This window comes from Bos taurus, unplaced genomic scaffold, assembly GCF_002263795.3.
Source record: "Bos taurus isolate L1 Dominette 01449 registration number 42190680 breed Hereford unplaced genomic scaffold, ARS-UCD2.0 Leftover_ScbfJmS_264, whole genome shotgun sequence".
NCBI lineage: Eukaryota > Metazoa > Chordata > Mammalia > Artiodactyla > Bovidae > Bos > Bos taurus.
In genome coordinates, this window is record NW_020191578.1 from 528,670 (window position 1) to 555,940 (window position 27,271).

General features: G+C 41.3%; 1 protein-coding gene across 1 annotated transcript in view; it reads right to left on the bottom strand.

Annotated features, from left to right (window-relative positions):
• LOC100848700 (ATP-binding cassette sub-family C member 4) overlaps nucleotides 1-27,271 on the bottom strand; it is a 164,021-nt gene that overhangs the window by 72,427 nt on the left and 64,323 nt on the right. The window contains exons 14-20 of the mRNA XM_024989169.2: nucleotides 26,736-26,832; nucleotides 21,694-21,891; nucleotides 20,564-20,704; nucleotides 19,981-20,018; nucleotides 19,196-19,290; nucleotides 10,099-10,245; nucleotides 3,241-3,320 (exon numbers count right to left, since the gene is read on the bottom strand). Coding sequence (XP_024844937.1) covers nucleotides 3,241-3,320; nucleotides 10,099-10,245; nucleotides 19,196-19,290; nucleotides 19,981-20,018; nucleotides 20,564-20,704; nucleotides 21,694-21,891; nucleotides 26,736-26,832 — 796 coding nt within the window. The remainder of the gene's footprint in view (nucleotides 1-3,240; nucleotides 3,321-10,098; nucleotides 10,246-19,195; nucleotides 19,291-19,980; nucleotides 20,019-20,563; nucleotides 20,705-21,693; nucleotides 21,892-26,735; nucleotides 26,833-27,271) is intronic.

Consider the following 27,271-nt stretch of genomic DNA (forward strand, 5'->3'; position numbering starts at 1 on the left):
TGGAAATAAGCTAGACTAAAATTTTCTCTCCTCTTTAACGAGAATATTTCCTGCTGAAATCAGGTGGCATCTATCCCTGTTCCTCTATATGCCATCCAAAACTATGTGATGAATTCTGATTATGATGACTAACTAACCAGATGCTAAGCACACAGCAGAAAAACAACCTTGGCCCAGTTTGCTGTAGCAAAGAAATAGAACCTTTCACAAGACCATTTCAAAGTAATTCACAATCACTGTCAAAACATGACACTGTGTTTAGGGAAAAATTGTTTCTGGGGATAAATTATGTAGCTAAATTCAACAGGGCACATTTATAAAAGAAGTTTGCAGAAGAGAAAGAAAAATAAACATATTTTCAATAAGTTCTCTGCCTCTGAGTCTCAGCTTAGTTCTTATTGGTAATAGTGGAATCCTTGCCCACAGGCTGTGTTGTCTGCAGGCAAATGTTCAAGACAGAGGCTGAATAAAAGATATTCCTATAGGACTCTCTCTCTCTCTCTCGCTCTCTCTTTTAAGAAAACTTAAGACAAAGCAACCAACTTATGAAAAGAAAATCTGCCTACAAAAACAAAAGACATTTTCTGAGATGACTTTGATATAGAGATCTCTTCAAGAAAATTAGAGATACTAAGGGAACATTTCATGCAAAGATGGGCTCAATAAAGGACAGAAATTATGTACCTAACAGAAGCAGAAGATATTAAGAAGTAGCAAGAATACACAGAAGAACTATATAAAAAAGATATTCATGACTCAGATAACAGCAATGGTGTGGTCACTCACATAGAGCCAGACATCCTGGAATGTGAAGTCAAGTGGGCCTTAGGAAGCATCACTATGAACAAAGCTAGTGCAGGTGATGGGATTCCAGTTGAGCTATTTCAAATCCTAAAAGATGATGCTGCAAAAGTCCTGCACTCAATATGCCAGCAAATTTGGAAAACTCAGCAGTGGCCACAGGACGGGAAAAGGTCAGTTTTCATTCCAATCCCAAAGAAGGGCAATGCCAAAGAATGTTCAGACTATAGCACAATTGCATTCATCTCACACACCAGCAAAGTAATGCTCAAAATTATCCAAGTCAGGCTTCAACAGTACATGAACCATGGACTTCCAGATGTTTAAGCTGGATTTCAAAAAGGCAGAGGAACCAGAGATCAAATTGCCAACATCCATTGGCTCATTGAAAAAGCAACAGAATTCAAGAAAAACATCTACTTCTGCTTTATTGACTATGCCAAAGCCTTTGTGCGGATCCCAACAAACTGGAAAATTCTTAAAGAGATGGGAAAACCAGACCACCTTATCTGACTCCTGAGAAATCTGTATCCAGGTCAAGAAGCAATAGTTAGAATTGACATAGAACAACAGACTGGTTCCAAAGTGGGAAAGGATTATGTCAAGGCTGTATATTGTCACCCTGATTATTTAACTTATATGCAGAGTACATCATGGGAAATGCTGGGCTGAGTGAAGCACAACCTGGAATCAAGATTGCTGGAAGAAATATCAATAACCTCAGATACACAGATGACATCATCTTTATGGCAGAATGTGAAGGACTAAAGAGCCTCTTGACAAAAGTGAAAGAGGAGAGTGAAAAAGTTGGCTTAAAACTCAGCATTCAGAAAACTAAGACCATGGCATCTGGTCCCATCACTTCATGACAAATAGATGGGGAAACAATGGAAACAGTGACAGACTTAATTTGGGGGGGGGGGGGGCTCCAAAATCACTGCAGATAGTGACTGCAGCCCTGAAATTAAAAGATGCTTGCTTCTTAGAAGAAACAACCTAGACAGCATATTAAAAACAAGAGACATTACTTTGCTGACAAAGGTCTGTCTAGGCAAAGCTATGGTTTTTCCAGTAGTCATGTATGGTTGTGAGAATTGGACCATAAAGAAAGCTGAGTGCCAAAGAATTGATGCTTTTGAACTGTGGTATTGGACAAGACTCTTGAGAGTTCCTTGAACAGCAAGAAGATCAAACCAGTGATTCCTAAAGGAAATCAGTCCTGAATATTCATTGGAAGGACTGATGCTAAAGCTGAAACTCCAATACTTTGGCCACTTGATGTGAAGAACTGACTCATTGGATAAGACCCTGATGCTGTAAAAGATTGAAGGCAGGAGGAGACGGGGACAATAGAGGATGAGACAGTTGAATGGCTTCACTGACTCAATGGACATGAGTTTGAGCAAGCTCCGGGAGTTGGTGATGAAGAGGGAAGCCTGGCGTTTTGCAGTCCATGGGTCACAAAGAGTGGTACATGACTGAGCGACTAAACTGAACTGAATTGTCCTTGTCTGACTTCCCTAGTTGCTCAGTGGTAAAGAATCTGCCTGCCAATGCAGGAGACTCAAGAGATGTGGATTCAATCCCTGGGTTGGGAAGATCCCCTGGAGAAGGAAATGGCAACCCACTCCAGTGTTCTTGCCTGAGAAATCCTATGGATAGAGGAGCCTGGTGGACTGCAATCTATGGGGCCATGAAAGAGCTGGACACAACTTAGTGACCAAACAATGTTGTCCTTGTTAAAATATTATTTTCACCTTATTTTTACCAATCTTTTCTTTGTAAATAACCACACCTGGCTTTATCCAAATAAAATAGTGTGGTAAGTATTTGTCCTCTGTGGGAATACAATGCATCATGCTCATGCTCAGTTGTGTCTGACTCTTTTCATCTCCATGGTCTATAGCCCACCAGGCTCCTCTTTTCATGGAATTTTCTGGGCATGAAAACTCAAGTAGTTTGCCAATCCCTTCTCCAAGTCATCTTCCCAACCCAGAAATAGAATCCACATCTTTTACATCTCCTCCTTGACAGGTGAATTCTTTACCACTGAGACACCTGGAAAGCCCAATACAATGCATAATTTAGTTAACCTAGGCTATCTTTCCATGAGACATGTTTATTTCTATATTATGAAATGTGCTCACAAAAAAAAGGAATTGAGATAACTGGAAGGCAGAGGGAGAATCACTTACCCAGCAGTTGCTGCTTTGGACCAACCTTGACGTGACTGTTTAGCCACTCCTGCCCCAGGTGTTCCTCCTGTGAACTCAGCCTCTGAATCACAACTGCACCTTTTTCTCACAAACACAGCCTTTACTGACAATAACAGGACACACTGCCAGGCTGAAAAGCCCACTCTCTAATCCTATGGAAAATCCTTGAGAAACAGGCTCTCTGCTACTCCCTGTGAGAACTCTGAAAGGACTTGTGCATTACCTGGATGAAATCTTGAAATATCACAGGCAGTAAGTCATCCATATGCCCAATGTCTTTGGAGAAACGATTTAAAATTCTTCCTGCAAGAACAGGATATGAGAAATTACTCACTTCCTCAGATAGGGGCTTTAAGAAAAATAATTTATGAACAGATGAAAATGATAGTTTTGAAGTACGTGTAATTAGGGACTTTCCTGGTGGTATGGTGTCCCCAGTGCAGGGGACATGGGTTTGATTCCTGGTCTGGAAATATGCCACATGCCACAGAGCTACTGAGCCTGTGTGCCACAACTATTGAAGCCCATACGTTTAGAGTCTGACCCCCCACCAGCAAGAGAGGCCACCTCAATGAGAAGCCCACACACTGCAGTGAAGAGTAGACCTTACTTACTGTAACTAGATAAAGTCCATGCACAGCAACAAAGACCCAGTGCAACCAACAATAAATAAACAAATCTTTTTTAAATATAAAGTACATGTATTAAATATTTGGACTTCCCTAGTTGCTCAGTGGTAAAGAATCCACCTGCCAAGGCAGGAAACATAAGAGACGTGGATTCAATCCCTGACTTGGGAAGATCCCCTGGAGAAGGAAATGGCAACTCACTCCAGTGTTCTTGCCTGGGAAACCCATGGACAGAGGAGCCCTGCAGGCTGCAGTCTATGGGACTGCAAAAGAGTCAGACAGACACTATTCAGTGATTAAACAGCAATAAATTTAATGTATTACAAATTCATATGATATAAGCCCATGTCAGTGGTAAAAGAGAAAATAGGATGATAAGTAAAGAGAAACAAAAATACCACCAAATGGCAGTGGCAGGGGAGTTGAAATTTAGCCCTGATTTTTAAAAGAATGGGGGAATCTTGTGGCAGTATCAAAAAGGGTTGGTGGATTTCAAATGTCCCCTTCCATCCCTTTAGATCCATCCCATCTGAGACTCATTCCAAATGCTAAATTGGTAAATAAATAGTTGTAAATACCTAAGTATGCAACAGTTAATACAACAATGCAGCAATTAATCCTAATTGTTACCAATTTTGCTTTAGCTATCAAGATTAATTTTGCCAAATGATACTCTCTAAATAAACATATTTATAAACTCTCTGTAGTCTTTTCCCCTCCAGATAGCTCACAGCACCTCACATTTTGGGAAGTTGCATATTCTGGCCATTTCCAAGTTGTGAGTTTGCTGCTGCTGCTGCTAAGTTGTTTCAGTCATGTCTGACTCTGTGCGACCCCATAGACGGCAGCCCACGAGGCTCTCCGGTCCCTGGGATTCTCCAGGCAAGAACACTGGAGTGGTTTGCCATTTCCTTCTCCAATGCATGAAAGTGAAAAGTGAAAGTGAAGTCGCTCAGTCGTGTCTGACTCTTAGCTATTGGGGTAATAAATCATTATTTTCAGAGGTGTACAAGGTGTGATAAGCATAGACTTCTGAATAAGCATCTAAGAAGACCAGAGGGATGTAGGCAGGAAAACAGGAATATTACGAAATGACTAAGAATCAGTTATCATTGATTTTACGTCCCTTCTCAGAATCCACAATAAGAGTATTTCCTAAAGACTGCAGGATTAGAGTATGATCTGGTGTGAACTAAAAATGCCACCTGCCACATCAGGAAACAAAGGATGCCGCAGCCATTGGGACTTGGCAGCCTCGCCTTCAAGGGTGGTGCTCCCTGAGAAGACTCAGGACGAGAAAGCACAGGATACTAGCCCCAGATAGCGCAGGTGCCCAACAAAGGAACTGTACCAGGGAAGAGCCAATTTTGACTCCATGTTGGATCTGTTCCTTTGACATTAGTGTTGCTATACATAGCTTTTGTCAGGGAACTCTGCCCTTCTGCCTGAATGTTAAAGTACCTTTTTTCAGCTCCCAGGGAGACAATCTGACCCTCACCACCTGTGAATGGCTACAGAAAAGAAAAATTTCCACACAAATAAATCCTCTCCTATTTTGCAAGATAAATGTCCTTTTGACACTACTTTCTCACCTCCTCTCCTCTATGTTCTACAAAAGAACCTGGCATCCAGACCTCAATAAGACCGTTATTTTGAGAAATTAATCTGCCACCTTCTCAGTCTGCCAAGTTTCCCAATAAAGTTGTTATTCTTTGCCTTAACATGTCATCTGTACGACTTATTGGCGTTGTGAGGTAAGCAGAGCGAGCTTGAACTCAGTAACAAGTAACACCGCTATATGTGGTTTTCTCTTCATTCCATACCAGAAACAAAGACCGCCATAAACCATTTATTATAAATTCTACTTTTGAAAATAAACACAGGGGAGAGTTTGAGTTAATATACTGCTAAAAGAGTAAAAATTGATGCCCCTAAACTTTGGGCCTATCTTTTCAGTACTTATTTGGACTTCTATTTTCTTGAAGGAATGAAGTTCGGATAATAGACACAGTAGGGAGAGACAAGACACATACTGGTATTCCTGCTACTCTAGGATTAGTGACCTTAAAGGCTTAAACTTGGTTCCAAATCCTTGAATAATAAATACATCAGCATCTAGAGAAGCCTACACATCATCAAGAGCCTGTTTAATCATGGTCACGAGCATGTAGTGGCCATGATAACAGAAATTCAGTCCCACTTGATGCTCCCAAATTTACAACTGTTGCTTTCACATTAACAGGCAAAGTAGAGCAGCTTCACAGCCAAAATAGCATGGACTCCTCCAATCACCTCCTCACTCCAACTTCATAATGAGATCTGTGTGGGCCTCTGTAGTTTACTGTCCTGTGCTCCACACTGTGACTGAACCAAACGACATGTGCTGAATAAACCTACACAAGATGCTGCCCTCAACAGTCTTATTTAATCCTCACAACAGTCTTGTGAAACAGGAAGGGCAGCGGTTATTCCTATTTCATAGGAGAGGAAGTTCCTAGACACCGTGTCGTCATTCTCACTAAGGTTCATTAGGCACTGCCTGTGTGCTAAGTGCTGGAACTGTATTAACCTGCCTAATGCCCATGGAAATCACAATATTGGTAAGTGCATGAATAGTGTTCTTATTTTATAGGTAAGAAAATCAAGACAGAGAATTTAAATAACTAGCATGTAAATATTAACATAACTGTAACTGGCTGTTACTTTAGTAACTTGCACCAGGACTGAACTCAGGTAGTTGCCTCCAGAGTCCATACTTACAACCATGACAACATCCTGCTTTGAGATTTGCCTGCCCAGTAGTATCTACCTGCTTTATCCTTGGTCACACAGCTAGTTGATGACCAGGCTGGGGCTGTACCTATCCTCCCCCAGCCCTCATCCCTGCCTCGACTGGTCCTGTCAATCACCTGCAAAAAATAAAGCCACCCTGGGTCTCAGCACAAGTCTAACCAATTGAACAGAGTGGACATATACACTGATGAACTAACTCTTCATAGGAAGACGGGTCAGGAGGCCACCTTCCGAAGCAAGACAGGTCAAAGGCCTCAGGGTGGAAGAAGCAACCACTGGGAACCCTTCAGGGACACTCTTACTTAATACTGAAGATCCACCTGCTAGGTACCACAAGATTCTTAAATGTAACCAAAAGTCTACTGTAAAACTAGAAAGTTTATTTTATTGAAGAGGATGTGTACATTTCAGTGACTTTGCATTTTAATTAATTTTCCATTATATTTAGGTAAAATTCAAAATATGAGCACAGGCCAGAGCTCTGTAGTCCCAGAAATGGATGGACAAAGAAAGAAAGAAACACACAGTCTGTCTTCTGTAGAGATGTTCCTGGCAAAAGGTCCTTCTATAACACAGCCAACATTTCAAAAACGAGTCAAAAACACTTCAACACATTTGCATCATATTTTGAGTGTTTCATATGACACATAACAAATGGACTCTTAAACAATCCTGCAAAGTAAATATTCATTTATCTTTACAGACACACATGAATTGGAATAAAAGCTTCAGATCAGATCAGTTGCTCAGTCGTGTCCGACTCTTGGCGACCCCAAGAATCGCAGCACGCCAGGCCTCCCTGTCCATCACCAACTCCCGGAGTTCACTCAGACTCACGTCCATCGAGTCAGTGATGCCATCCAGCCATCTTATTCTCTGTCGTCCCCTTCTCCTCCTGCCCCCAATCCCTCCCAGCATCAGAGTCTTTTCCAATGAGTCAACTCTTTGCATGAGGTGGCCAAAGTACTGGAGTTTCAGCTTTAGCATCATTCCTTCCAAAGAAATCCCAGGGCTGATCTCCTTCAGAATGGACTGGTTGGATCTCCTTGCAGTCCAAGGGACTCTCAAGAGTCTTCTCCAACACCACAGTTCAAAAGCATCAATTGTTCGGCGCTCAGCCTTCTTCACAGTCCAAATCTCACATCCATACATGACCACAGGAAAAACCATAGCCTTGACTAGACGAACCTTTGTTGGCAAAGTAATGTCTCTGCTTTTGAATATGCTATCTAGGTTGGTCATAACTTTTCTTCCAAGGAGTAAGCGTCTTTTAATTTTATGGCTGCAATCACCATCTGTAGTGATTTTGGAGCCCAGAAAAATAAAGTCTGACATGGTTTCCACTGTTTCCCCATCTATTTCCCATGAAGTGGTGGGACCGGATGCCATGATCTTCATTTTCTGAATGTTGAGCTTTAAGCCAACTTTTTCACTCTCCACTTTCACTTTCATCAAGAGGCTTTTGAGTTCCTCTTTACTTTCTGCCATAAGAGTGGTGTCATCTGCATATCTGAGGTTATTGATATTTCTTCCGGCATCTTGATTTCAGTTTGTGTTTCTTCCAATCCAGTGTTTCTCATGATGTACTCTGCATATAAGTTAAATAAACAGGGTGACAATATACAGCCTTGACGTACTCCTTTTCCTATTTGGAACCAGTCTGTTGTTCCACGTCCATTTCTAACTGTTGCTTCCTCACCTGCATATAAATTTCTCAAGAGGCAGGTCAGGTGGTCTGGTATTCCCATCTCTTTCAGAATTGTCCACAGTTTATTGTGATCCACACAGTCAAAGGCTTTGGCATAGTCAATAAAGCAGAAATAGATGTTTTTCTGGAACTCTCTTGCTTTTTCCATTATCCAGCGGATGTTGGCAATTTGATCTCTGTTTCCTCTGCCTTTTCTAAAACCAGCTTGAACATCAGGAAGTTCACAGTTCATGTATTGCTGAAGCCTGGCTTGCAGAATTTTGAGCATTACTTTAGTAGCGTGTGAGATGAGTGCAATTGTGCGGTAGTTTGAGCATTCTTTGGCATTGCCTTTCTTTGGGATTGGAATGAAAACTGACCTTTTCCAGTCCTGTGGCCACTGCTGAGTTTTCCAGCATCATCTTTCAGGATTTGGAATAGCTCCACTGGAATTCCATCACCTCCACTAGCTTTGTTCGTAGTGATGCTTTCTAAGGCCCACTTGACTTCACATTCCAGGATGTCTGGCTCTAGGTGAGTGATCACACCACTGTGATTATCTGGGTCATGAAGATCTTTTTTGTACAGTTCTTCTGTGTATTCTTGCTACCTCTTCTTAATATCTTATGCTTCTGTTAGGTCCATACCATTTCTGTCCTTTATCGAGCACATCTTTTCATGAAATGTTCCTTTGGTATCTCTTATTTTCTTGAAGAGATCCCTAGTCTTTCCCACTCTGTTGTTTTCCTCTATTTCTTTGCATTGATCACTGAAGAAGGCTTTCTTATCTCTTCTTGCTATTCTTTGGAACTCTGCATTCAGATGTTTATATTTTTCCTTTTCTCCTTTGCTTTTTGCTTCTCTTCTTTTCACAGCTATTTGTAAGGCCTCCCCAGAGCCATTTTGCTTTTTTGCATTTCTTTTCTATGGGAATGGTCTTCATCCCTGTCTCCTGCACAATGTCACAAACCTCATTCCATAGTTCATCAGGCACTCTATCGCATCTAGTCCCTTAAATGTATTTCTCACTTCCACTGTATAATTATAGGGGATTTGATTTATGTCATACCTGAATGGTCTAGTGGTGTTCCCTACTTTCTTCAATTTAAGTCTGAATTTGGCAATAAGGATTTCATGGTCTGAGCCATAGTCAGCTCCTGGTCTTGTTTTTGCTGACTGTAGAGAGCTTCTCCATCTTTGGCTGCAAAGAATATAATCAATCTGATTTCAGTGTTGACCATCTGGTGATGTCCATGTATAGAGTCTTCTCTTGTGTTGTTGGAAGAGGGTGTTTGCTATGACCAGTGCATTTTCTTGGCAAAACTCTATTAGTCTTTGCCGTGCTTCATTCTGTATTCCAAGGCCAAATTTGCCTGTTACTCCAGGTGTTTCTTGACTTCCTACTTTTGCATTCCAGTCCGCTATAATGAAAAGGACATCTTTTTTGGGTGTTAGTTCTAAAAGGTCTTGTAGGTCTTCATAGAACCGTTCAACTTCAGCTTCTTCAGCATTACTAGTTGGGGCATAGACTTGGATTACTGTGATATTGAATGGTTTGCCTTGGAAACACACAGAGATCATTCTGTCATTTTTAAGATTGCATCCAATTACTGTATTTCGGATTCTTTTGTTGACCATGATGGCCACTCCATTTCTTCTGAGGGATTCCTGCCCGCAGTAGTAGATATAATGGTCATCTGAGTTAAATTCACCCGTTCCAGTCCATTTTAGTTCGCTGATTCCTAGAATATTGACATTCACTCTTGCCATCTCTTGAATAAAAGCTTATGTACTCCTATATTCATATTTTCTCTGGTAGGAAAAATTATCAATGAAACTTTTTGTAGAAAATGAATAAACACACACAGTGATTTTCTTCCAAGCATCTCTTCCATTTTCAAATATGAAAATATAATCAGGCATTGAAGTTTTAACAAGATATATTAACTGAGAAACTTCATATCTGACTTACCTATTGGATTTCTATTGAAGAACAATACTGGAGCTCTTAAAATGGTCTCCAACATTTTTCTATGCAAAGTTTGTGAAGAATTAACAAGGACGTAGAATATCAACAGAGACCTTGTGATACCAAAAAGGATGGTAGATACAGTTAACCCTGAAATAAAGAAACATCACTCAGCATGAGATATCTGCCTTATCCTCAACAATGCTAAAGTATGCCAGACAGTTTATAAAGATACTGTGCATTTTATTCTATTAAGTTTGTATAGAGATTTACATATATACAATATAGAAAAAAAAACATATGTGTGTATATATATAGTAGTCTCTGTAAGAGCTTAATGCTTTCACCAAATACACTTATAAAGAAAAATATAAAAATCACTGTTTTCCTCTCACTAAATAGAAACAACACGGGGGGGGGGGGGGATCAAGTGTAAACTACAGTTTCATTCTCGGTTTTCCTAATTTAATTACAACTTCTAATAAAAACTCACAAGAAAGATAATTATAAAAGTAGCTGATCTTCATCTCTCTGCATTTCAAATCTCACTATTTAGAATATGTCTCATAATCTAAAACTGAAGTATACTTTGATACCAGCATGTGAATTAACAGGTCACAGGAGAAATGATTTACCACTTCTTGTAATTTACAAGGAAATTTACTTCCATGTAAAGCAATTTCTTAAAAACTTACTCTATAGCACAGGGAACTCTACTCAGTGCTCTGTGGTGACCTGAATGGGAAAGAAATCCAAAAAAAGAGAGGAGATATATGTGTGTGTGTGTGTGTATATATATATATATATATATATATATATATATGTATATATATATAGTTGGTTCACTTTGCTGTACAGCAGAAACTAACACAACATTGGAAAGCAACTATACGCTAATAAAAATTTATAAAATTTTAAAATATTAAAGATAAACGAACTACTTCTATGCCCAAGTAGCTTTAAAGAGTATGAAAAGACCATGTTAAGTTGCAAGTGGGCAATCTCTTACATAATTGAATTGCAAGAAACTACAAATTATATTTTGACATGAGATAATTAATCTAAACAAGCAACTAATCTCTCACTAAGTGTTTGGTAGTTCAGATGAGAATAAAGAATCTGCCTGCAATATAGAAGACCCAGGTTCAGTCCCTGCGTTGGGAAGATCCCCTAGAGAACGGAATGGCTACCTGGTCTAGTATTCTTGCCTGGAGAATACCAAGGACAAAGGAGCCTTGCAGGGGGCCCATGGGGTTACAAAAATAAGACATGACTGAGCAACTAACACTTTCACTTTCAAAACAGTTGTAAATAAATATAATCATTTACATTTATGCTTTATCAATGACATAAATGAGCATTACCATGCACATAAAAATTACAATATCCCTCTGAACTTCTCTTCAACTCAAAATGCCAAATACAGTGGGGATAACTTCTATAATAATTATCCTCTCTAAATTCCATATATACGTGTTAGTATACTGTATTGGTGTTTTTCTTTCTGGCTTACTTCATTTTGGACTCTGTGGGAGAGGGAGAGGGTGGGATGATTTGGGAGAATGGCATTGAAATATGTATAATATCATACATGAAACAAGTCGCCAGTCCAGGTTTGATGCACGATACTGGATGCTTGGGGCAGGTGCACTGGGACAACCCAGAGGGATGGTATGGGGAGGGAGGAGGGAGGGTTCAGGATGGGGAACATATGTATACCTGTGGCAGATTCATTTTGATATATGACAAAACCAATACAATATTGTAAAGTTAAATAAAATAAAATAAAAAAATAATTATCCTCTCAAGTACTTTTCTTCCATTCAACTGACACATCAGTGTCATTTAAATTCTGAAAGCTGCTAAAATTCCTGAATTCCATCAATAGGCATTTATTTGCTTAACCCACCATCCAATATGAATGTGTAACAGAATCCCTTCCTTCTTCAAACCCCCATAGTCCACCAGTTGAGAAAGAAAATAGCCAATAGATTCAAGTTTCTAACACAAGTGATCAACAAAATAAATACCTAATTTCAATGAGTGGATTTTTACATAAATCGTTCTTTATAAAAAGCTTATACAAGCATTTCCTGTGAGGATATTTAAATTTTTATTTGTTTAAAAAAATTTATTGGGGTATAGTTGTTTTACAAAGTTGTATTAGCTTCTGCTGTACAATGAAGTAAATCAGCTCTATGTAAACAGATATCCTCTGTCTCTTGGACCTTCTCTCTGGTCACCACAGAGCCCTGAATTGAGTTCCCTGTGCTACACAGCAGCTTCCCACTAGATAGCTGTCTCACATATGGTAGTGTACATATGTCAGTTCTAATCTCCCAATTCATCTTTCCCACCTTCCCACCACACCCCCCATGTCCACACTTCTATTCTCTACATCTATGACTCTATTCCTGGTCCTGCAAATAGGTTCATCTGTGTCATTTTTAGATTCCATCAGTTCAGTTCAGTTCAGTTGCTCAGTTGTGTCCAACTCTTTGTGACCCTATGAATTGCAGCACTTCAGGCCTCCCTGTCCATCACCAACTCCCGGAGTTCACTCAGACTCATGTCCATCGAGTCAGTGATGCCATCTAGACATCTCATCCTTTGTGGTCCCTTTCTCCTCCTGCCCCCAATCCCTCCCAGCATCAGAGTCTTTTCCAATGAGTCAACTCTGCATGAGGTGGCCAAAGTCCTGGAATTTCAGCTTTAGCATTATTCCTTCCAAAGAAATCCCAGGGCTGATCTCCTTCAGAATGGACTGGTTGGATCTCCTTGCAGTCGAAGGGACTCTCAAGAGTCTTCTCCGACACTACAGTTCAAAAGCATCAGTTCTTTGGCGCTCAGCCTTCTTCACAATCCAGCTCTAACATCCGCACATGACCACAGGAAAAACCATAGCCTTGACTAGATGGACTTTGTTGGCAAAGTAATGTCTCCGCTTTTGAATATGCTATCTAGGTTGGTCATAACTTTCCCTCCAAGGAGTAAGTGTCCTTTAATTTCATGGCTGCAATCACCATCTGCAGTAATTTTGGAGCCCCCAAAAATAAAGTCTGACATGGTTTCCACTGTTTCCCCATCAATTTCCCATGAAGTGATGGGACCGGATGCCATGATCTTCGTTTTCTGAATGTTGAGCTTTAAGCCAACTTTTTCACTCTCCACTTTCACTTTCATCAAGAGGCTTTTGAGTTCCTCTTCACTTTATGCCATAAGAGTGGTGTCATCTGCATATCTGAGATTATTGAAATTTCTCCCAGCAATCTTGATTCCAGCTTGTGTTTCTTCCAGTCCAGCGTTTCTCATGATGTACTCTGCATATAAGTTAAATAAGAAGGGTGATAATATACAGCCTTGACGTATTCCTTTTCCTATTTGGAACCAGTCTGTTGTTCCATGTCCAGTTCTAACTGTTGCTTCCTGACCTGCATACAAATTTCTTAAGTGGCAGGTCAGGTGGTCTGGTATTCCCATCTCTTCCAGAATTTTCCACAGTTTGTTGGGATACACACAATCAAAGGCTTTGACATAGTCAATAAAGCAGAAATAGATGTTTTTCTGGAACTCTATTGCTTTTCCATGATCCAGCGGATATTGGCAATTTGATCTTTGGTTCCTCTGCCTTTTCTAAAACCAGCTTGAATATCAGGAAGTTCACGGTTCATGTATTGCTGAAGCCTGTCTTGGAGAATTTTGACCATTACTTTACTAGCATGTGAGATGAGTGCAATTGTGTGGTAGTTTGAGCATTCTTTGGCATTGCCTTTCTTTGGGATTGGAATGAAACTGTCCTTTTCCAGTCCTGTGGCCACTGCTGAGTTTTCCAAATGTGCTGGCATATTGAGTGCAGCACTTTCACAGCATCATCTTTCAGGATTTGAAATAGATCCACTGGAATTCCATCACCTCCACTAGCTTTGTTCGTAGTGATGCTTTCTAAGGCCCACTGGACCTCACATTTCAGGATGTCTGGCTCTAGGTGAGTTATCACACCATTGTGATTATCTGGGTCGTGAAGATCTTTTTCATACAGTTCTTCTGTGTATTCTTGCTACCTCTTCTTAATATCTTCTGCTTCTGTTAGGTCCATACCATTTCTGTCCTTTATATAGAGCCCATCTTTGCATGAAATGTTCGCTTGGTATCTCTTATTTTCTTGAAGAGATCTCTAGTCTTTCCCATTCTGTTGTTTTCCTCTATTTCTTTGCATTGATCGCTGAGGAAGGCTTTCTTATCTCTCCTTTGCTATTCCTTGGATCTCTGCATTCAGATGCTTATATCTTTCCTTTTCTCCTTTGCTTTTCGCTTCTCTTCTTTTCACAGCTATTTGTAAGGCCTCCCCAGACAGCCATTTTGCTTTTTTGCATTTCTTTTCCATGGGGATGGCCTTGATCCCTGTCCCCTGTCACAAACCTCATTCCATAGTTCATCAGGCACTCTATCTATCAGATCTAGGCCCTTAAATCTATTTCTCACTTCCACTGTTTAATCATAAGGGATTTGATTTAGGTCATACCTGAATGGTCTAGTGGTGTTCCCTACTTTCTTCAATTTAAGTCTGAATTTGGTAATAAGGAGTTCATGATCTGAGCCACAGTCAGTTCCTGGTCTTGTTTTTGTTGACTGTATAGAGCTTCTCCATCTTTGGCTGCAAAGAATATAATCAATCTGATTTCGGTGTTGACCATCTGGTGATGTCCATGTGTAGAGTCTTCTCTTGTATTGTTGAAAGAGGGTGTTTGGTATGACCAGTGCATTTTCTTGGCAAAACTCTATTAGTCTTTGCCCTGCTTCATTCTGTATTCCAAGGCCAAATTTGCCTGTTACTCCAGGTGTTTCTTGACTTCCTACTTTTGCATTCCAGTCCGCTATAATGAAAAGGACATCTTTTTTGGGTGTTAGTTCTAAAAGATCATGTAGGTCTTCATAGAACCGTTCAACTTCAGCTTCTTCAGCATTACTTGTTGGGGCATAGACTTGGATTACTGTGTTACTGAATGGTTTGCCTTGGAAATGAACAGAGATCATTCCGTCATTTTTGAGATTGCATCCAAGTACTGCATTTTGGACTCTTTTGTTGACCATGATGGCTACTCCATTTCTTCTGAGGGATTCCTGCCCGCAGTAGTAGATATAATCGTCATCTGATTTAAATTCACCCATTCCAGTCCATTTGAGTTTGCTGATTCCTAGAATGTTGACTTTCACTCTTGCCATCTCCTGTTTGACCACTTCCAATTTGCCTTGATTCATGGACCTGACATTCCAGGTTCCTATGCAATATTGCTCTTTACAGCATCGGACCTTGCTTCTATCACCAGTAATATCCACAACTGGGTATTGTTTTTGCTTATATTAAAAAAAAATTACTTTACTATGTATGACAGACTCTAAGTCCATCCACATCTCTACAAATGACCCAATTTCATTCATTTCTTTGGATGAGTAATATTCCAGTGTATATGCATATATATATACCATAAATTAGATGAAAAGACAAACCTGAGAATGGAGAAAACAACTGCAAACTAAGCAACTGAGGCTATGATTTTTCCATTGGTTATGTTTGGATGTGAGAGTTGGACTAGAAAGAAAGCTGAGTGCTGAAGAACTGATGCTTTTGAACTGTGGTGTTGGAGAAGACTCTTGAGAGTCCCTTGGACTGCAAGGAGATCCAACCAGTCCATCCTAAAGGAGATCAGTCCTGGGTGTTCATTGGAAGACTGATGCTAAAGCTGAAGCTCAAATACTTTGGCCACCTGATGCATAGAGCTGACTCATTGGAAAAGACTCTGATGCTGGTAGGGATTGGAAGCAGGAGGAGAAAGCGACTACAGAGGATGAGTTGGTTGGATGTCATGACCAACTCAATGGACATGGGTTTGGGTGGACTCCAGGAGTCGGTGATGGACAGGGAGGTCTGGCATGCTGCGGTTCATGAGGTCACAAAGAGTAAGACACGACTGAGTGACTGAACTGAACTGAAGCAACTGACCAGGGATTAATCTCCATAATACACAAGCAGCTCATGGAGCTCAATTTAAAAAAAAAAAAGAAAGAAAGAAACACAACCAACCCAATCAAAAAGTGGGCAGGAGACCTAAAGGGACATTTCTCCAAAGAAGACACACAGATGGCCAAGAGGCACATAAAAAGATGCTCAACATCACTTTTAGAGAAGTGAGATCAAAACTACAATAAGGCATAACCTCACACCAGTCAGGATGGCCCTCATCAAAAAGTATAAAAACAATAAATACTAGAGAGGGTGTGGAGAAGAGAGAACCCTCTTGCACTGTTTTTGGGAACGTAAATTGATACAGCCACTAGGGAGTACTGTCGTTGTTGTTCAGTCACTCAGTAGTGGCTGACTCTTTGTAACCCCATTATCAGCAAGATGCCAGGCTTCCCTGTCCTTCACTATCTCCTGGAGCTTGCTCAGGATCATGTCCACTGAATCAGTGATGCCATCCAACCATCTCATCCTCTGTCACCCTCTTCTTTTCCTGCTCTCAAACTTTTCCTGGCATCAGGGTCTTTTCCAGTGAGTCAACTCTTTGCATTGGGTGGCCAAATTATTGGAGCTTCAGCTTCATCATCAGTCCTTCCAATGAATATTCAGGGTTGATTTCCTTTAGGACTCACTGGTTTAACCTCCTTGCTATCCAAGGAACTCTCAAGAGTCTTCTTAAGCACTGCACTTCAAAAGAATCCATTCTTTGGTGTACAGCATTCTTTATGGGCCAACTCTCACCTCTGTACATGATTACTGGAAAAACCATAGTTTTGACTATATAGACCTTTGTCAGTGAAGTGATGTCTCTGCCTTTTAATACACTGTCTAGATTTGTCTCAGCTTTTCTTCCAAGGAGCAAGCATCTTTTAATTTCGTGGGTCTAGTCATTGTCCACAGTGATTTTAGAGCACAAGAAAATAAAGTCACTGTTTCCATTGTTTCCCCATCTATTTGCCATGAAGTGATGGGACTAGATGCCATGATCTTAATATTATGAATGTTGAGTTTTAAGCCATTAAAAATGTATATTTATTTATTTGACTGTGCCAGGTCTTAGTCGCAACATGTGGGATCTAGTTTCCTGACCAGGGATGAACTCAGGCCCCTCTGCATTGGGAGCTCAGAGTCTTAGCCACTGGACCACAGGGAAGTCCCTTAAGCAAGCTTTTTCACTCTCCTCTTTCACCTTCATCAAGAGACTCTTCAGTTCCTTTTCGCTTTCTGCCATAAGGGTGGTGTCATCTGCATATCTGAGGATATTGACATTTCTCCCGGCAATCTTGATTCCAGCTTGGGGGTCATCCAGCCTGGCATTTCGTGTGATGTAGTCTTCATAGAAGTTACATAGACAGGATGACAATATAAGCCTTGACATACTTCTTGCCCTACGTGGAACCAATCCACTCTTCCATGCTCAGTTCTATTACTTCTTGATCTGCATACAGGTTTCTCAGGAGGCAGATAAGGTGATTTGCTATTCCAGTATGGAACTTCCTTAAAAAACTAAAAATGGAACTACCATATGACCCAGCAATCCTGCTACTGGGGTACCCTGAGAAAACCATAATTATAAAAGACACATGAACCCCAATGATCATAGCAGCACTATTTACAATAGCCAGGACATGAAGCAACCTAAATATCCATCAGCAGATGAATGGATAAAGAATATATTTAAAATTTTAGGTGAAGATATGCTTTAAATAGTATGTAATGCTATATTTATTCTAAACACTTTTGTGACTAGAGACAGTCATGTTAATACCAGTCTGCTAAACCAAATGTTAAGTTAATCACACAGTTGGGGAGGAGACAACACTGTGAAATCAAGGGAAGAAAGAGATAGAATCTAATCCCAGACTTTGGATTTCCTCTGCTTAGCTTCTCAAATAACTAATGAAGCCCAAGATGAGCAGTGTGGTAAATGGGAGTATGCATACCTCAGAGAGAATAACACTTTTATTCAGGGTCCATGCTGCCAGAAGATTTCATCCAAGATCAATAAAATTCAAGGTTTATTCAGACAGAATTCGAAAATTTGAGCCACAGGGTGGGGATCCATTTCCAATCTCCTTGCCCACCCATATAATGATATAGCTCAGCTCAGATCAGTTGCTCAGTCGTCTCTGACCATTTGTGACCCCATGAATCGCAGCACACCAGGCCTCCCTATCCATCACCAACTCCCGGAGTTCACTCAAACTCACGTCCATCGAGTCAGTGATGCCATCCAGCCATCTCATCCTCTGTCATCCCCTTCTCCTCCTGCCCCCAATCCTTCCCAGCATCAGGGTCTTTTCCAATGAGTCAACTCTTTACACGAGGTAGCCAAAGTATTGGAGTTTCAGCTTTAACATCAGTCCTTCCAATGAACACCCAGGGCTGATCTCCTTTAGAATGAACTAGTTGGATCTCCTTGCAGTCCAAGGGACTCTCAAGAGTCTTCTCCAACACCACAGTTCAAAAGCATCAATTCTTCGGTGCTCAGCCTTCTTCACAGTCCAACTCTCACATCCATACATGACCACTGGAAAAACCATAGCCTTGACTAGACGGACCTTTGTTGGCAAAGTAATGTCTCTGCTTTTCAATGAGCTATCTAGGTTGGTCATAACTTTCCTTCCATGGAGTAAGCATCTTTTAATTTCATGGCTGCAATCACCAACTATAGTGATTTTAGAGCCCCAAAAAATAAAGTCTGACACTGTTTACACTGTTTCCCTATCTATTTACCATGAAGTGATGGGACCATGAAGTGATAATGATATAAGATTTAGGTAAAACAACCTATTAGGACAGACAATAGCCACATATTTCCAGTGGCTGATTTTCTGAATAGATAACCCTGGTTTAACTACCAAAATCCAGTACGGGGCAAAGTAAGAGTCTTCATTCAACCTCTTTTCTTCTAGTAGATCTTTAAAATAATTATTCTAGTTAATTCACAGAGTAAATGTGACTCAGACACTCAATCTGTTAAGACATTACTGAATTTCTCCTGGAAGCCCTAGTTGCTCATACAGACTCATTGTAAACACCTTAGACTCTGGTATAATGGAGCAGATGACTTAACTTCACCTGAATAAACTCCTAAGTACCAGTTCAGAATGAACACTGCATCTTCATCTTCTTTTACAAATCCCCCAAAATACAGGTCACTTTGTACATTCGCCCTAAGAACAGGAAAGAAAAAATATTACACTACAAATATACATAGAACTCACACAAATATAAAAAATAATCACCTCAATTTTAGAAACATGTTTCATGTTGCAAAGTGTTTCCCAACTCACAAGACCTCTGTGTGTCTCCCTGTTAAAAATCTGAATCATGACTTTCAGTTCTAAAAACTGTGAAGACAGACTTAGAAAATGAACCTGTGGTTACTGGACAGGAAGGGATAGTTAGGGAGATTGTGATGGTAATGCACATACTATATTTAAAATAGATAACCAACAATGACTTATTGTATAGCACGTGGAACAGGAACTCTGCTCACTGCTGTATGGCAGCCTGGATAGGAGGGGACTTGGGGGAGGGCGGATACGTGTATATGAATGGCTGACTCCTTTCACTGTTCACCTGAAACTATCACAACATGGTTAACCAGCTATATTTCAATACAAAAGAAAAAGTTCAGAAAAAGAAAAAAAAAAGTCTGTAAAGAAGCTACCAAAGAGACGGACATGGGGAAAGACCATGGGGTGATCATACTCACCTGCAAGAAGTTTACTTTTTCTTCAGGGAAACTATGTAAGGTCATAAGAGGAGACAAAAGAAGCCCCACCTCCACCCGACTCTGTGAGAAAGTGAAGCTTCATGTAGATTTCACAGTCCTTTGGGTCAGACCAGGAATCACTCACCAGTATGCAAGCCACCAGTCCTGCAGGACGTAGGAAACCTGGAGCAGGAAACAACAGTCACTCACACACTGACATCACGGAGCCTTACACCCTGCTCACTAGGATGGGGGACGGAAAGCCTCCAGAACACAGAGGCTTCTTCCGGCTCAGGTCTGTGCCAAGCCCCACACCCCATATGACCACAAGTCAGGGAAGGGCATGCTACATTTTAAAATCTTTAAATGATATCCCCTTTTCCCCAGAAGACTTTGCTCAACACATATGGCATATGTCAATGGAAACTCAAGTGGACTTAAAATGCAGCCTCATCCAGTCAGATGAAGGCCTGAGAGCAAATCCTGAGGCTTCCTAGAGGAGGAATAAATTCTGCCTCAAGATAGCAGGGACAACTCCTGCCTCAGATTCCAATCTGCAGGACTGCCTTCCTGATTTCACATTCACCCAGCAAGATCCCACATCAGCCAGTTTTTACAAATAAATCTCTTAAAACACATATCTAAGAATAATTATAAAATAAATATAGTATAAATAGTACATAATCAACAAGCTGAGGGCATAAACCAAAATAAATGCCCTTACATACCTGAGCTGCAATGTTTATGAGAATAATGAAGAGGATGACAGACCAGCCAGCACCAGCTGTGAAGTAATTCTTATAGGTCTTAAAACCAACTTTTCCTTCTAAACGGTCCTCTAAAGGTAGTGTAACCTGTATATTCTCAGGCTGGAAGGGAAAAAAGGCAGTGAGATATGAAATTCTAAATAATGAACTCCAAGTTTCAAGAGTTCAACAATGCCCTCCACTGCAAAGCTGTGGGAAACAGACACATCTCACACACTGGTAGGAGTACAAGATGGTCCATCTCCTCCGGAGAAGGGTGTGGGAATATCTGGCCAAACCATGTGTGCATTTAGCCTTGGACCCAGCCATCCCACTTCTAGGAATCTATTAGAAATAAGGAAACATCATTTGCACGAGGTTATGCACTGCTGGGTGACTTTGCTTAAAGTCGATCACGACTCTCAGCATAATACACCTGATTCAAGTATAAAGACAGAAGCTTTTTCTAAAATAATATATAAAATTATGGAGTTAATGTATCTCTCTAGATGACTTGTTAATGTACCTCTCTAGATGACTTGTGTCACTCAATGATGGAGACATAAAATGCAGTTGGGGCACAAAAGGTGAAGACAGAAACTAACTCCAAAGTTTCTACTGTGTGTCAGGTCCTTTGCACACGTTACCTCTGACCATGGGGCAAAATACTACCAATCAGTCACCTGCAGTGCCAGAACATCCAACATATAGGAAAAGTAGCTGATTTAATGTGATCACAGGAGGACTCAGTCTAAGGATGTCCTCCATTAAGCCTCTGGATGAATAAGGGAACCTGGGGGCCACCAAAGCAAGTAGGATGTAACTACGGTAAATTGAAGAGTTTTCACATAAGTGTGAGCCACATGCATCCAGAAATTCACAGAAGTGCACCCACTCCTGGTCTCCATAAGAGTCTCCATCCTACACCCAAAGGGGAACCCCACACAGGCTTGCTCCTTTCATGCTCTTCTATCAATTCCATGGAATAAGACTTTGGGAACCTTAGGGTCTACTTTGGGACAAATAAATATGTCATGAGCAGAGCAGACTGAAGGTCCATGAAGCCACCAAGAGCAGATAGACCCAGGTGTGTTGCAGGCTGAGAAACTCACATCTTGGTCCTCTGGAGCCGCACCTTTCAATGAGGGTCTGGGAGACTGTAGCGATGGACCCAAAGACTCAGAGATCATAGTGGGAGTTCCTAGAGCTGAAGATGGTTCAGACTGCTTATTTCCCTTCTCAAAAAGGGAAAAAATATCTATCCCAGATTTCAGGAACTCAGAGTAAGTCCCCCTTTTCACCATTTTGCCCTGAAATAAAAAATAATAATAATAATAATAATTTTTGAGAGGAATTTTACATTTGATAATATTGTGTTAGTTCCTCAGTTGCGTCTGACTCTTTTTGACCCCATGGACTGTAGCCTGCCTGGTTCCTCTGTCCATGGGATTCTCCAGGCAATAATACTTGAATGGGTTGCCATTCCCTTCTCCAGGGATCTTCCTGATCCAGGGATTGAACCCAGGTTTTCTGCATTGCAGGCAGATTCTTTACCATCTGAGCTACCAGGGAAGCCCTCGATAATATTAAACCAACTGAAATACTAATCATGAAAAATTATTTGGTCTTAAATTATAATATTTGAAGGAAATAAAGATCTCTGGGTCTAGAATTCTTGTTGAGAAATCTAGTCAACTCAACACAGAACTGAGCATTCTGTTCTCTGCCAAACCCTGTGTTAGGTGCTGGGGGATTTGAAAGAAACGTGTGCTCGTGGGTTAAAAATGGAGGTCATTCACATAACTACCATGGGCACTGAGGGAAGCAAGAAGAACAGAAGTTGCTGGGAGGATAAGCACAGTCTCTAGAGACAACATGAGAACTGAGAGAAACCTCAAGTGAAAAGCAGAATTTTAAAAAACGCTGGGGAGAGTATTCCAGAAAAGAAAATTACTGACACAGAGGTGGGCATGAGCACATCTGCATGGGTAAGAGTCGCTCATCAAATTTCACCACGACCACCGTCACTGTCACAATATCATGTACCCAGCTGGGACAGGACATGTAGGAACCAGCCCTGAATAGAGAACCCATAAGCTGCATCTTCATGGTCTTTACAACTGTCTGGAGGAATTAGAATGCATTATAGGGTCACAAAGATCAAGGAAGTTCCCAAATGAAAATTCAATGTTCCATCTATTAAAGTAATTGAACACGGAGGCCATGAGGCTGGGGTGTCTCTGTGCCCACAAATTGAAACCTAAGCCACAATCAGTGTACACAGATCCAAGAAAAAACTTAGCATCAACCAACCACAAGTAGCTAACCAGGCTTCCCCAATCAGGCAGCTGATTAAACTACAGCCAGTCTAATCATGTTCTTTGAACATGTGTGGGGAGTTGGTGACAGACAGGGAGGCCTGGCATGCTGTAGTCCATGGGGTCACAAAGAGTCGGACATGACTGAGTGACTGAACTAAACTGAACTGACACATCCTTGCACAGTTTCCCTCCCTTACAAAGTCATATAGAATAATGTGCAGCTGTTTCACTATTTTCTGGCCCTGAAACAAGATGCAGCTGATCACTCAGTGGCAAACAAAACATTAGGGGAAAAAAATCTCAGGATGCAAAACTCATCAAATAAGAGCAACTCTGGGTAAGGCAGCTCAGGTGGAAGAAGATGGCCCAGGACCCTAGCTAGGACCCCTCTCATCCTATGTTCTGAGGTGAGCCACTGGGAGAAACCGAATGAAGCATATGGGTACCATCTAATACAGCAGAACTAGAAAATTATGCAGGATATATTGTGTCTTGTTCCACTTGGGAGGCAAAATTCACACACCTCTTTAAGGAAATCACCACTCACCACTTCATATCTGTAATATGAACAATGAAATGACTAGAAGTACAAAGACAGCAATTTCACTCAGCAGCTAATCGCTGACAATTCTGAGGGGATAAGTGGGCAGCCATATCCCCTCTGCTGTGAGAGAGGGAACAGACAGTGAGGAGGGACCCCAATTCATCCAGGGATGCTCATCAGTGGACAGATAGTTGTTTTGTTAGTAGTAAAACTGGGGGTAGTATCCTCAAAGGAAGCATCTCACATACTAGTAAAGTAATGCTCAAAATTCTCCAAACCAGGCTTCAACAATACATGAACCATGAACTTACTGATGTTCAAGCTGGTTTTAGAAAAGGCAGAGGAAACAGAGATCAAATTGCCAACATCCGCTGGATCATGGAAAAAGCAAGAGAGTTCCAGAAAAACATCTATTTCTGCTTTATTCACTATGCCAAAGCCTTTGACTGTGTGGATCACAATAAACTGTGGACAATTCTGAAAGAGATGAGAATACCAGACCACCTGACCTGCCTCTTGAGAAATCTGTATGCAGGTCAGGAAGCAACAGTTAGAACTGGACATGGAACAACAGACTGGTTCCAAATAGGAAAAGGAGTATGTCAAGGCTGTATATTATCACCCTGCTTATTTAACTTATATGCAGAGTACATCATGAGAAACGCTGGACTGGAAGAAACACAAGCTGGAATCAAGATTGCTGGGAGAAATATCAATAACCTCAGATATGCAGATGACACCACCCTTATGGCAGAAAGTGAAGAGGAACTCAAAAGCCTTTTGAGGAAAGTGAAAATGGAGAGTTAAAAAGTTGGCTTAAAGCTCAACATTCAGAAAATGAAGATCATGGCATCCGGTCCCATCACTTCATGGGAAATAGATGGGGAAACAGTGTCAGACTTTATTTTTTTGGCCTCCAAAATCACTGCAGATGGTGACTGCAGCCATGAAATTAAAAGATGCTTACTCCTTGGAAGAAAAGTTATGACCAACCTAGATAGCATATTCAAAAGCAGAGACATTACTTTGCCAACAAAGTTCCGTCTAGTCAAGGCTATGGTTTTTCCTGTGGTCATGTATGGATGTGAGATTTGGACTGTGAAGAAGGCTGAGCGCCAAACAACTGATGCTTTTGAACTGTGGTGTTGCAGAAGACTCTTGAGAGTGTCTTGGACTGCAAGGAGATCCAACCAGTCCATTCTGAAGGAGATCAGCCCTGGGATTTCTTTGGAAGGAATGATGCTGAAGCTGAAACTCCAGTACTTTGGCCACCTCATGCAAAGAGTTGACTCATCGGAAAAGACTCTGATGCTGGGAGGGATTGGGGGCAGGAGGAGAAGGGGACGACAGAGGATGAGATGGGTGCATGGCATCACTGACTCGATGGACGTGAGTCTGAGTGAACTCCGGGTGTTGGTGATGGGCAGGGAGACCTGGCATGCTGTGATTCATGGGATCGCAAAGAGTTGGACATGACTGAACGACTGAACTGAACTGAACTGAAAACATCTAGGGACTGGCTAAATAGGTTATTCTCCTGCCCACTGAGCCTCTGCTCATAACCCTGTCAACACTGGGTTTTACACATTAGAATCACCCCTCTGCATGAAATCAACTGCTCCAAGCTTGAAAAACCTTAGCCCCTCCCCCCATTCCTAGAGGAGTGGAGAAGAATCCACACATGGAACTGCTTCTAGAGAGATAGAGGTTCTGTATTTTAATAATCTTGGAGCAGAGATTCATTTCATAAATCAGGAATCTGACCAAGGGCCTGTGGAACAGTCAGGGGTTAACGACAAAGGCACTGCGGCCCAGAGATAAATGAGCCAAGTAGTGAGCCAAACTACCACCAAGTCTGAAAACTTCTCACTAATCTCCACCCCACCTCCCAACCATGGAGCTGTGGACTGGATGGTGCCCCCTCTTCAAAATGATAAGTTCAAATGTGACACCTGTGAACATGACCTTATTTGGAAACAGGGTCTTTGCAGATGCAATCAAGTTAGGATGTGACCCTAAATCCAATATAACTGATGTCCTTATGAGAAGGGACTCAGACACGAGGACAATGGCCATGTGGCATCAGTGGCAGAGACCACAGTGCTGCAGTTAGAAGCCAAGGAATACCAAGGAAGGCTGGTGAACACCAGAAGCTGGAAGGAAGGATCCTCCCTGGAGCCTTCAGGAGAGCACAGCCCTGCCAGCACCTGGATTTGGGACTTGTAGCCTCCAGAACAGGGAGACGATAAACTTCTGCTGAAGTCACCCAGTTCACAGTACTTCGTCATGGCAGCTCTAGAAGCTGATACTCTAGCCTGAGCTCACACTTCTGTCTTCTCAGGTTTACTAAGACTTGAAATTGCTTCTGCTGTCACCCCTCAAGTGACCATCAGAGAAATCTCTCATATTTGATATTAGACCACATCACTGCTCTGTTCTGAACCATCCAAGACTTCCATCCCACTTTCAGTCCCTGCCCACAGCTCGGAGACCAGCTCCCTCCCATCCCCCTGCTCACTCCCGTCAGACACGCTGGTCTTCCTGCTGTTCCTCCAACCTGTCAGGTAAGCTCCTTCCTTAGCACCCCCTGCCTCAAACCCTCCCCCAGGTGACTACATGGCCCCCACCTTCATGTCACTCAGACCCCGTGAGGCAGCAGCTCCTCAGGGTGGCAGCCAGGATGTCATCCTCACTCCCTCTTTGTCACATCCATCCCCATAAGAACAGGAGCCCCATGAAGGCAGAGCTTTGTCCTCCTGCTGCACACACAAGAGACCTGGGCAGTGAGACCAGCAATTGGAGACACCAACAGAGTGGGCATCTCTGACCCGGGTGCTCGGCTACCCAAACTCACTTCTGGAGTTAATGGAACATGCTTTTTAGGCAACCTAGGTATGACAATCACCTGGATACCAACAGATCATAGAATCTCTAATTTCTATGTAATACACTTTGACTAAAGTCACGGAAGAGGAAAATAAAAAGTTCTAAATAAATTACATCATTATCCTTAAGAAATTTTATTAGAGCAGGGATGATTCAATAACCCTGTGGTTTCAATGTTATACACTTTAAGGTTTATATGGCTTAGAGTGTAATAATGACATTTCTACAGGGCTTTAGATTCATCCTCCAAGGCATGAACATTAGCTCTGAGAAGAAGGGGATGAAAAACTGAGGGAGAAGAGGGTGTTTACCACTAATCCAAGGCAAGTGACCAGAAAGGAGGTCTGTCCTTCAACACACCTGAGTGCTAGAAATTCCACAGACTTCTATTCCACAAACTTACATTTTTCAATATCAGAATCTGACTTGCATCTTTTAGGTATTGCAACTGATGAGTAACTAAAATTGTGATCTTCTTCTTCAAGCCATGCCGAATACACCTATAAATGTAAAAGGGCAAAAGCACATTAATGGAGGGCCTCAAACGGAAAACTTATATTTTGAAAACATTGAGACAAAGACCACACAGCAGTCAAAGATCCTTAGTTTAAATGCCAAATCAATAATAACAATTACATAAACATAAATCAATTAATCCAACCAGATTCTTTTTTTTTTTTTTTTTAAATTTTATTTTATTTTTAAACTTTACATAATTGTATTAGTTTTGACAAATATCAAAATGAATCCACCACAGGTATACATGTGTTCCCCATCCTGAACCCTCCTCCCTCCTCCCTCCCCATACCATCCCTCTGGATCGTCCCAGTGCACTAGCCCCAAGCATCCAGTATCGTGGATCGAACCTGGACTGGCAACTCGTTTCTTACATGATATTTTACATGTTACAATGTCATTCTCCCAAATCTTCCCACCCTC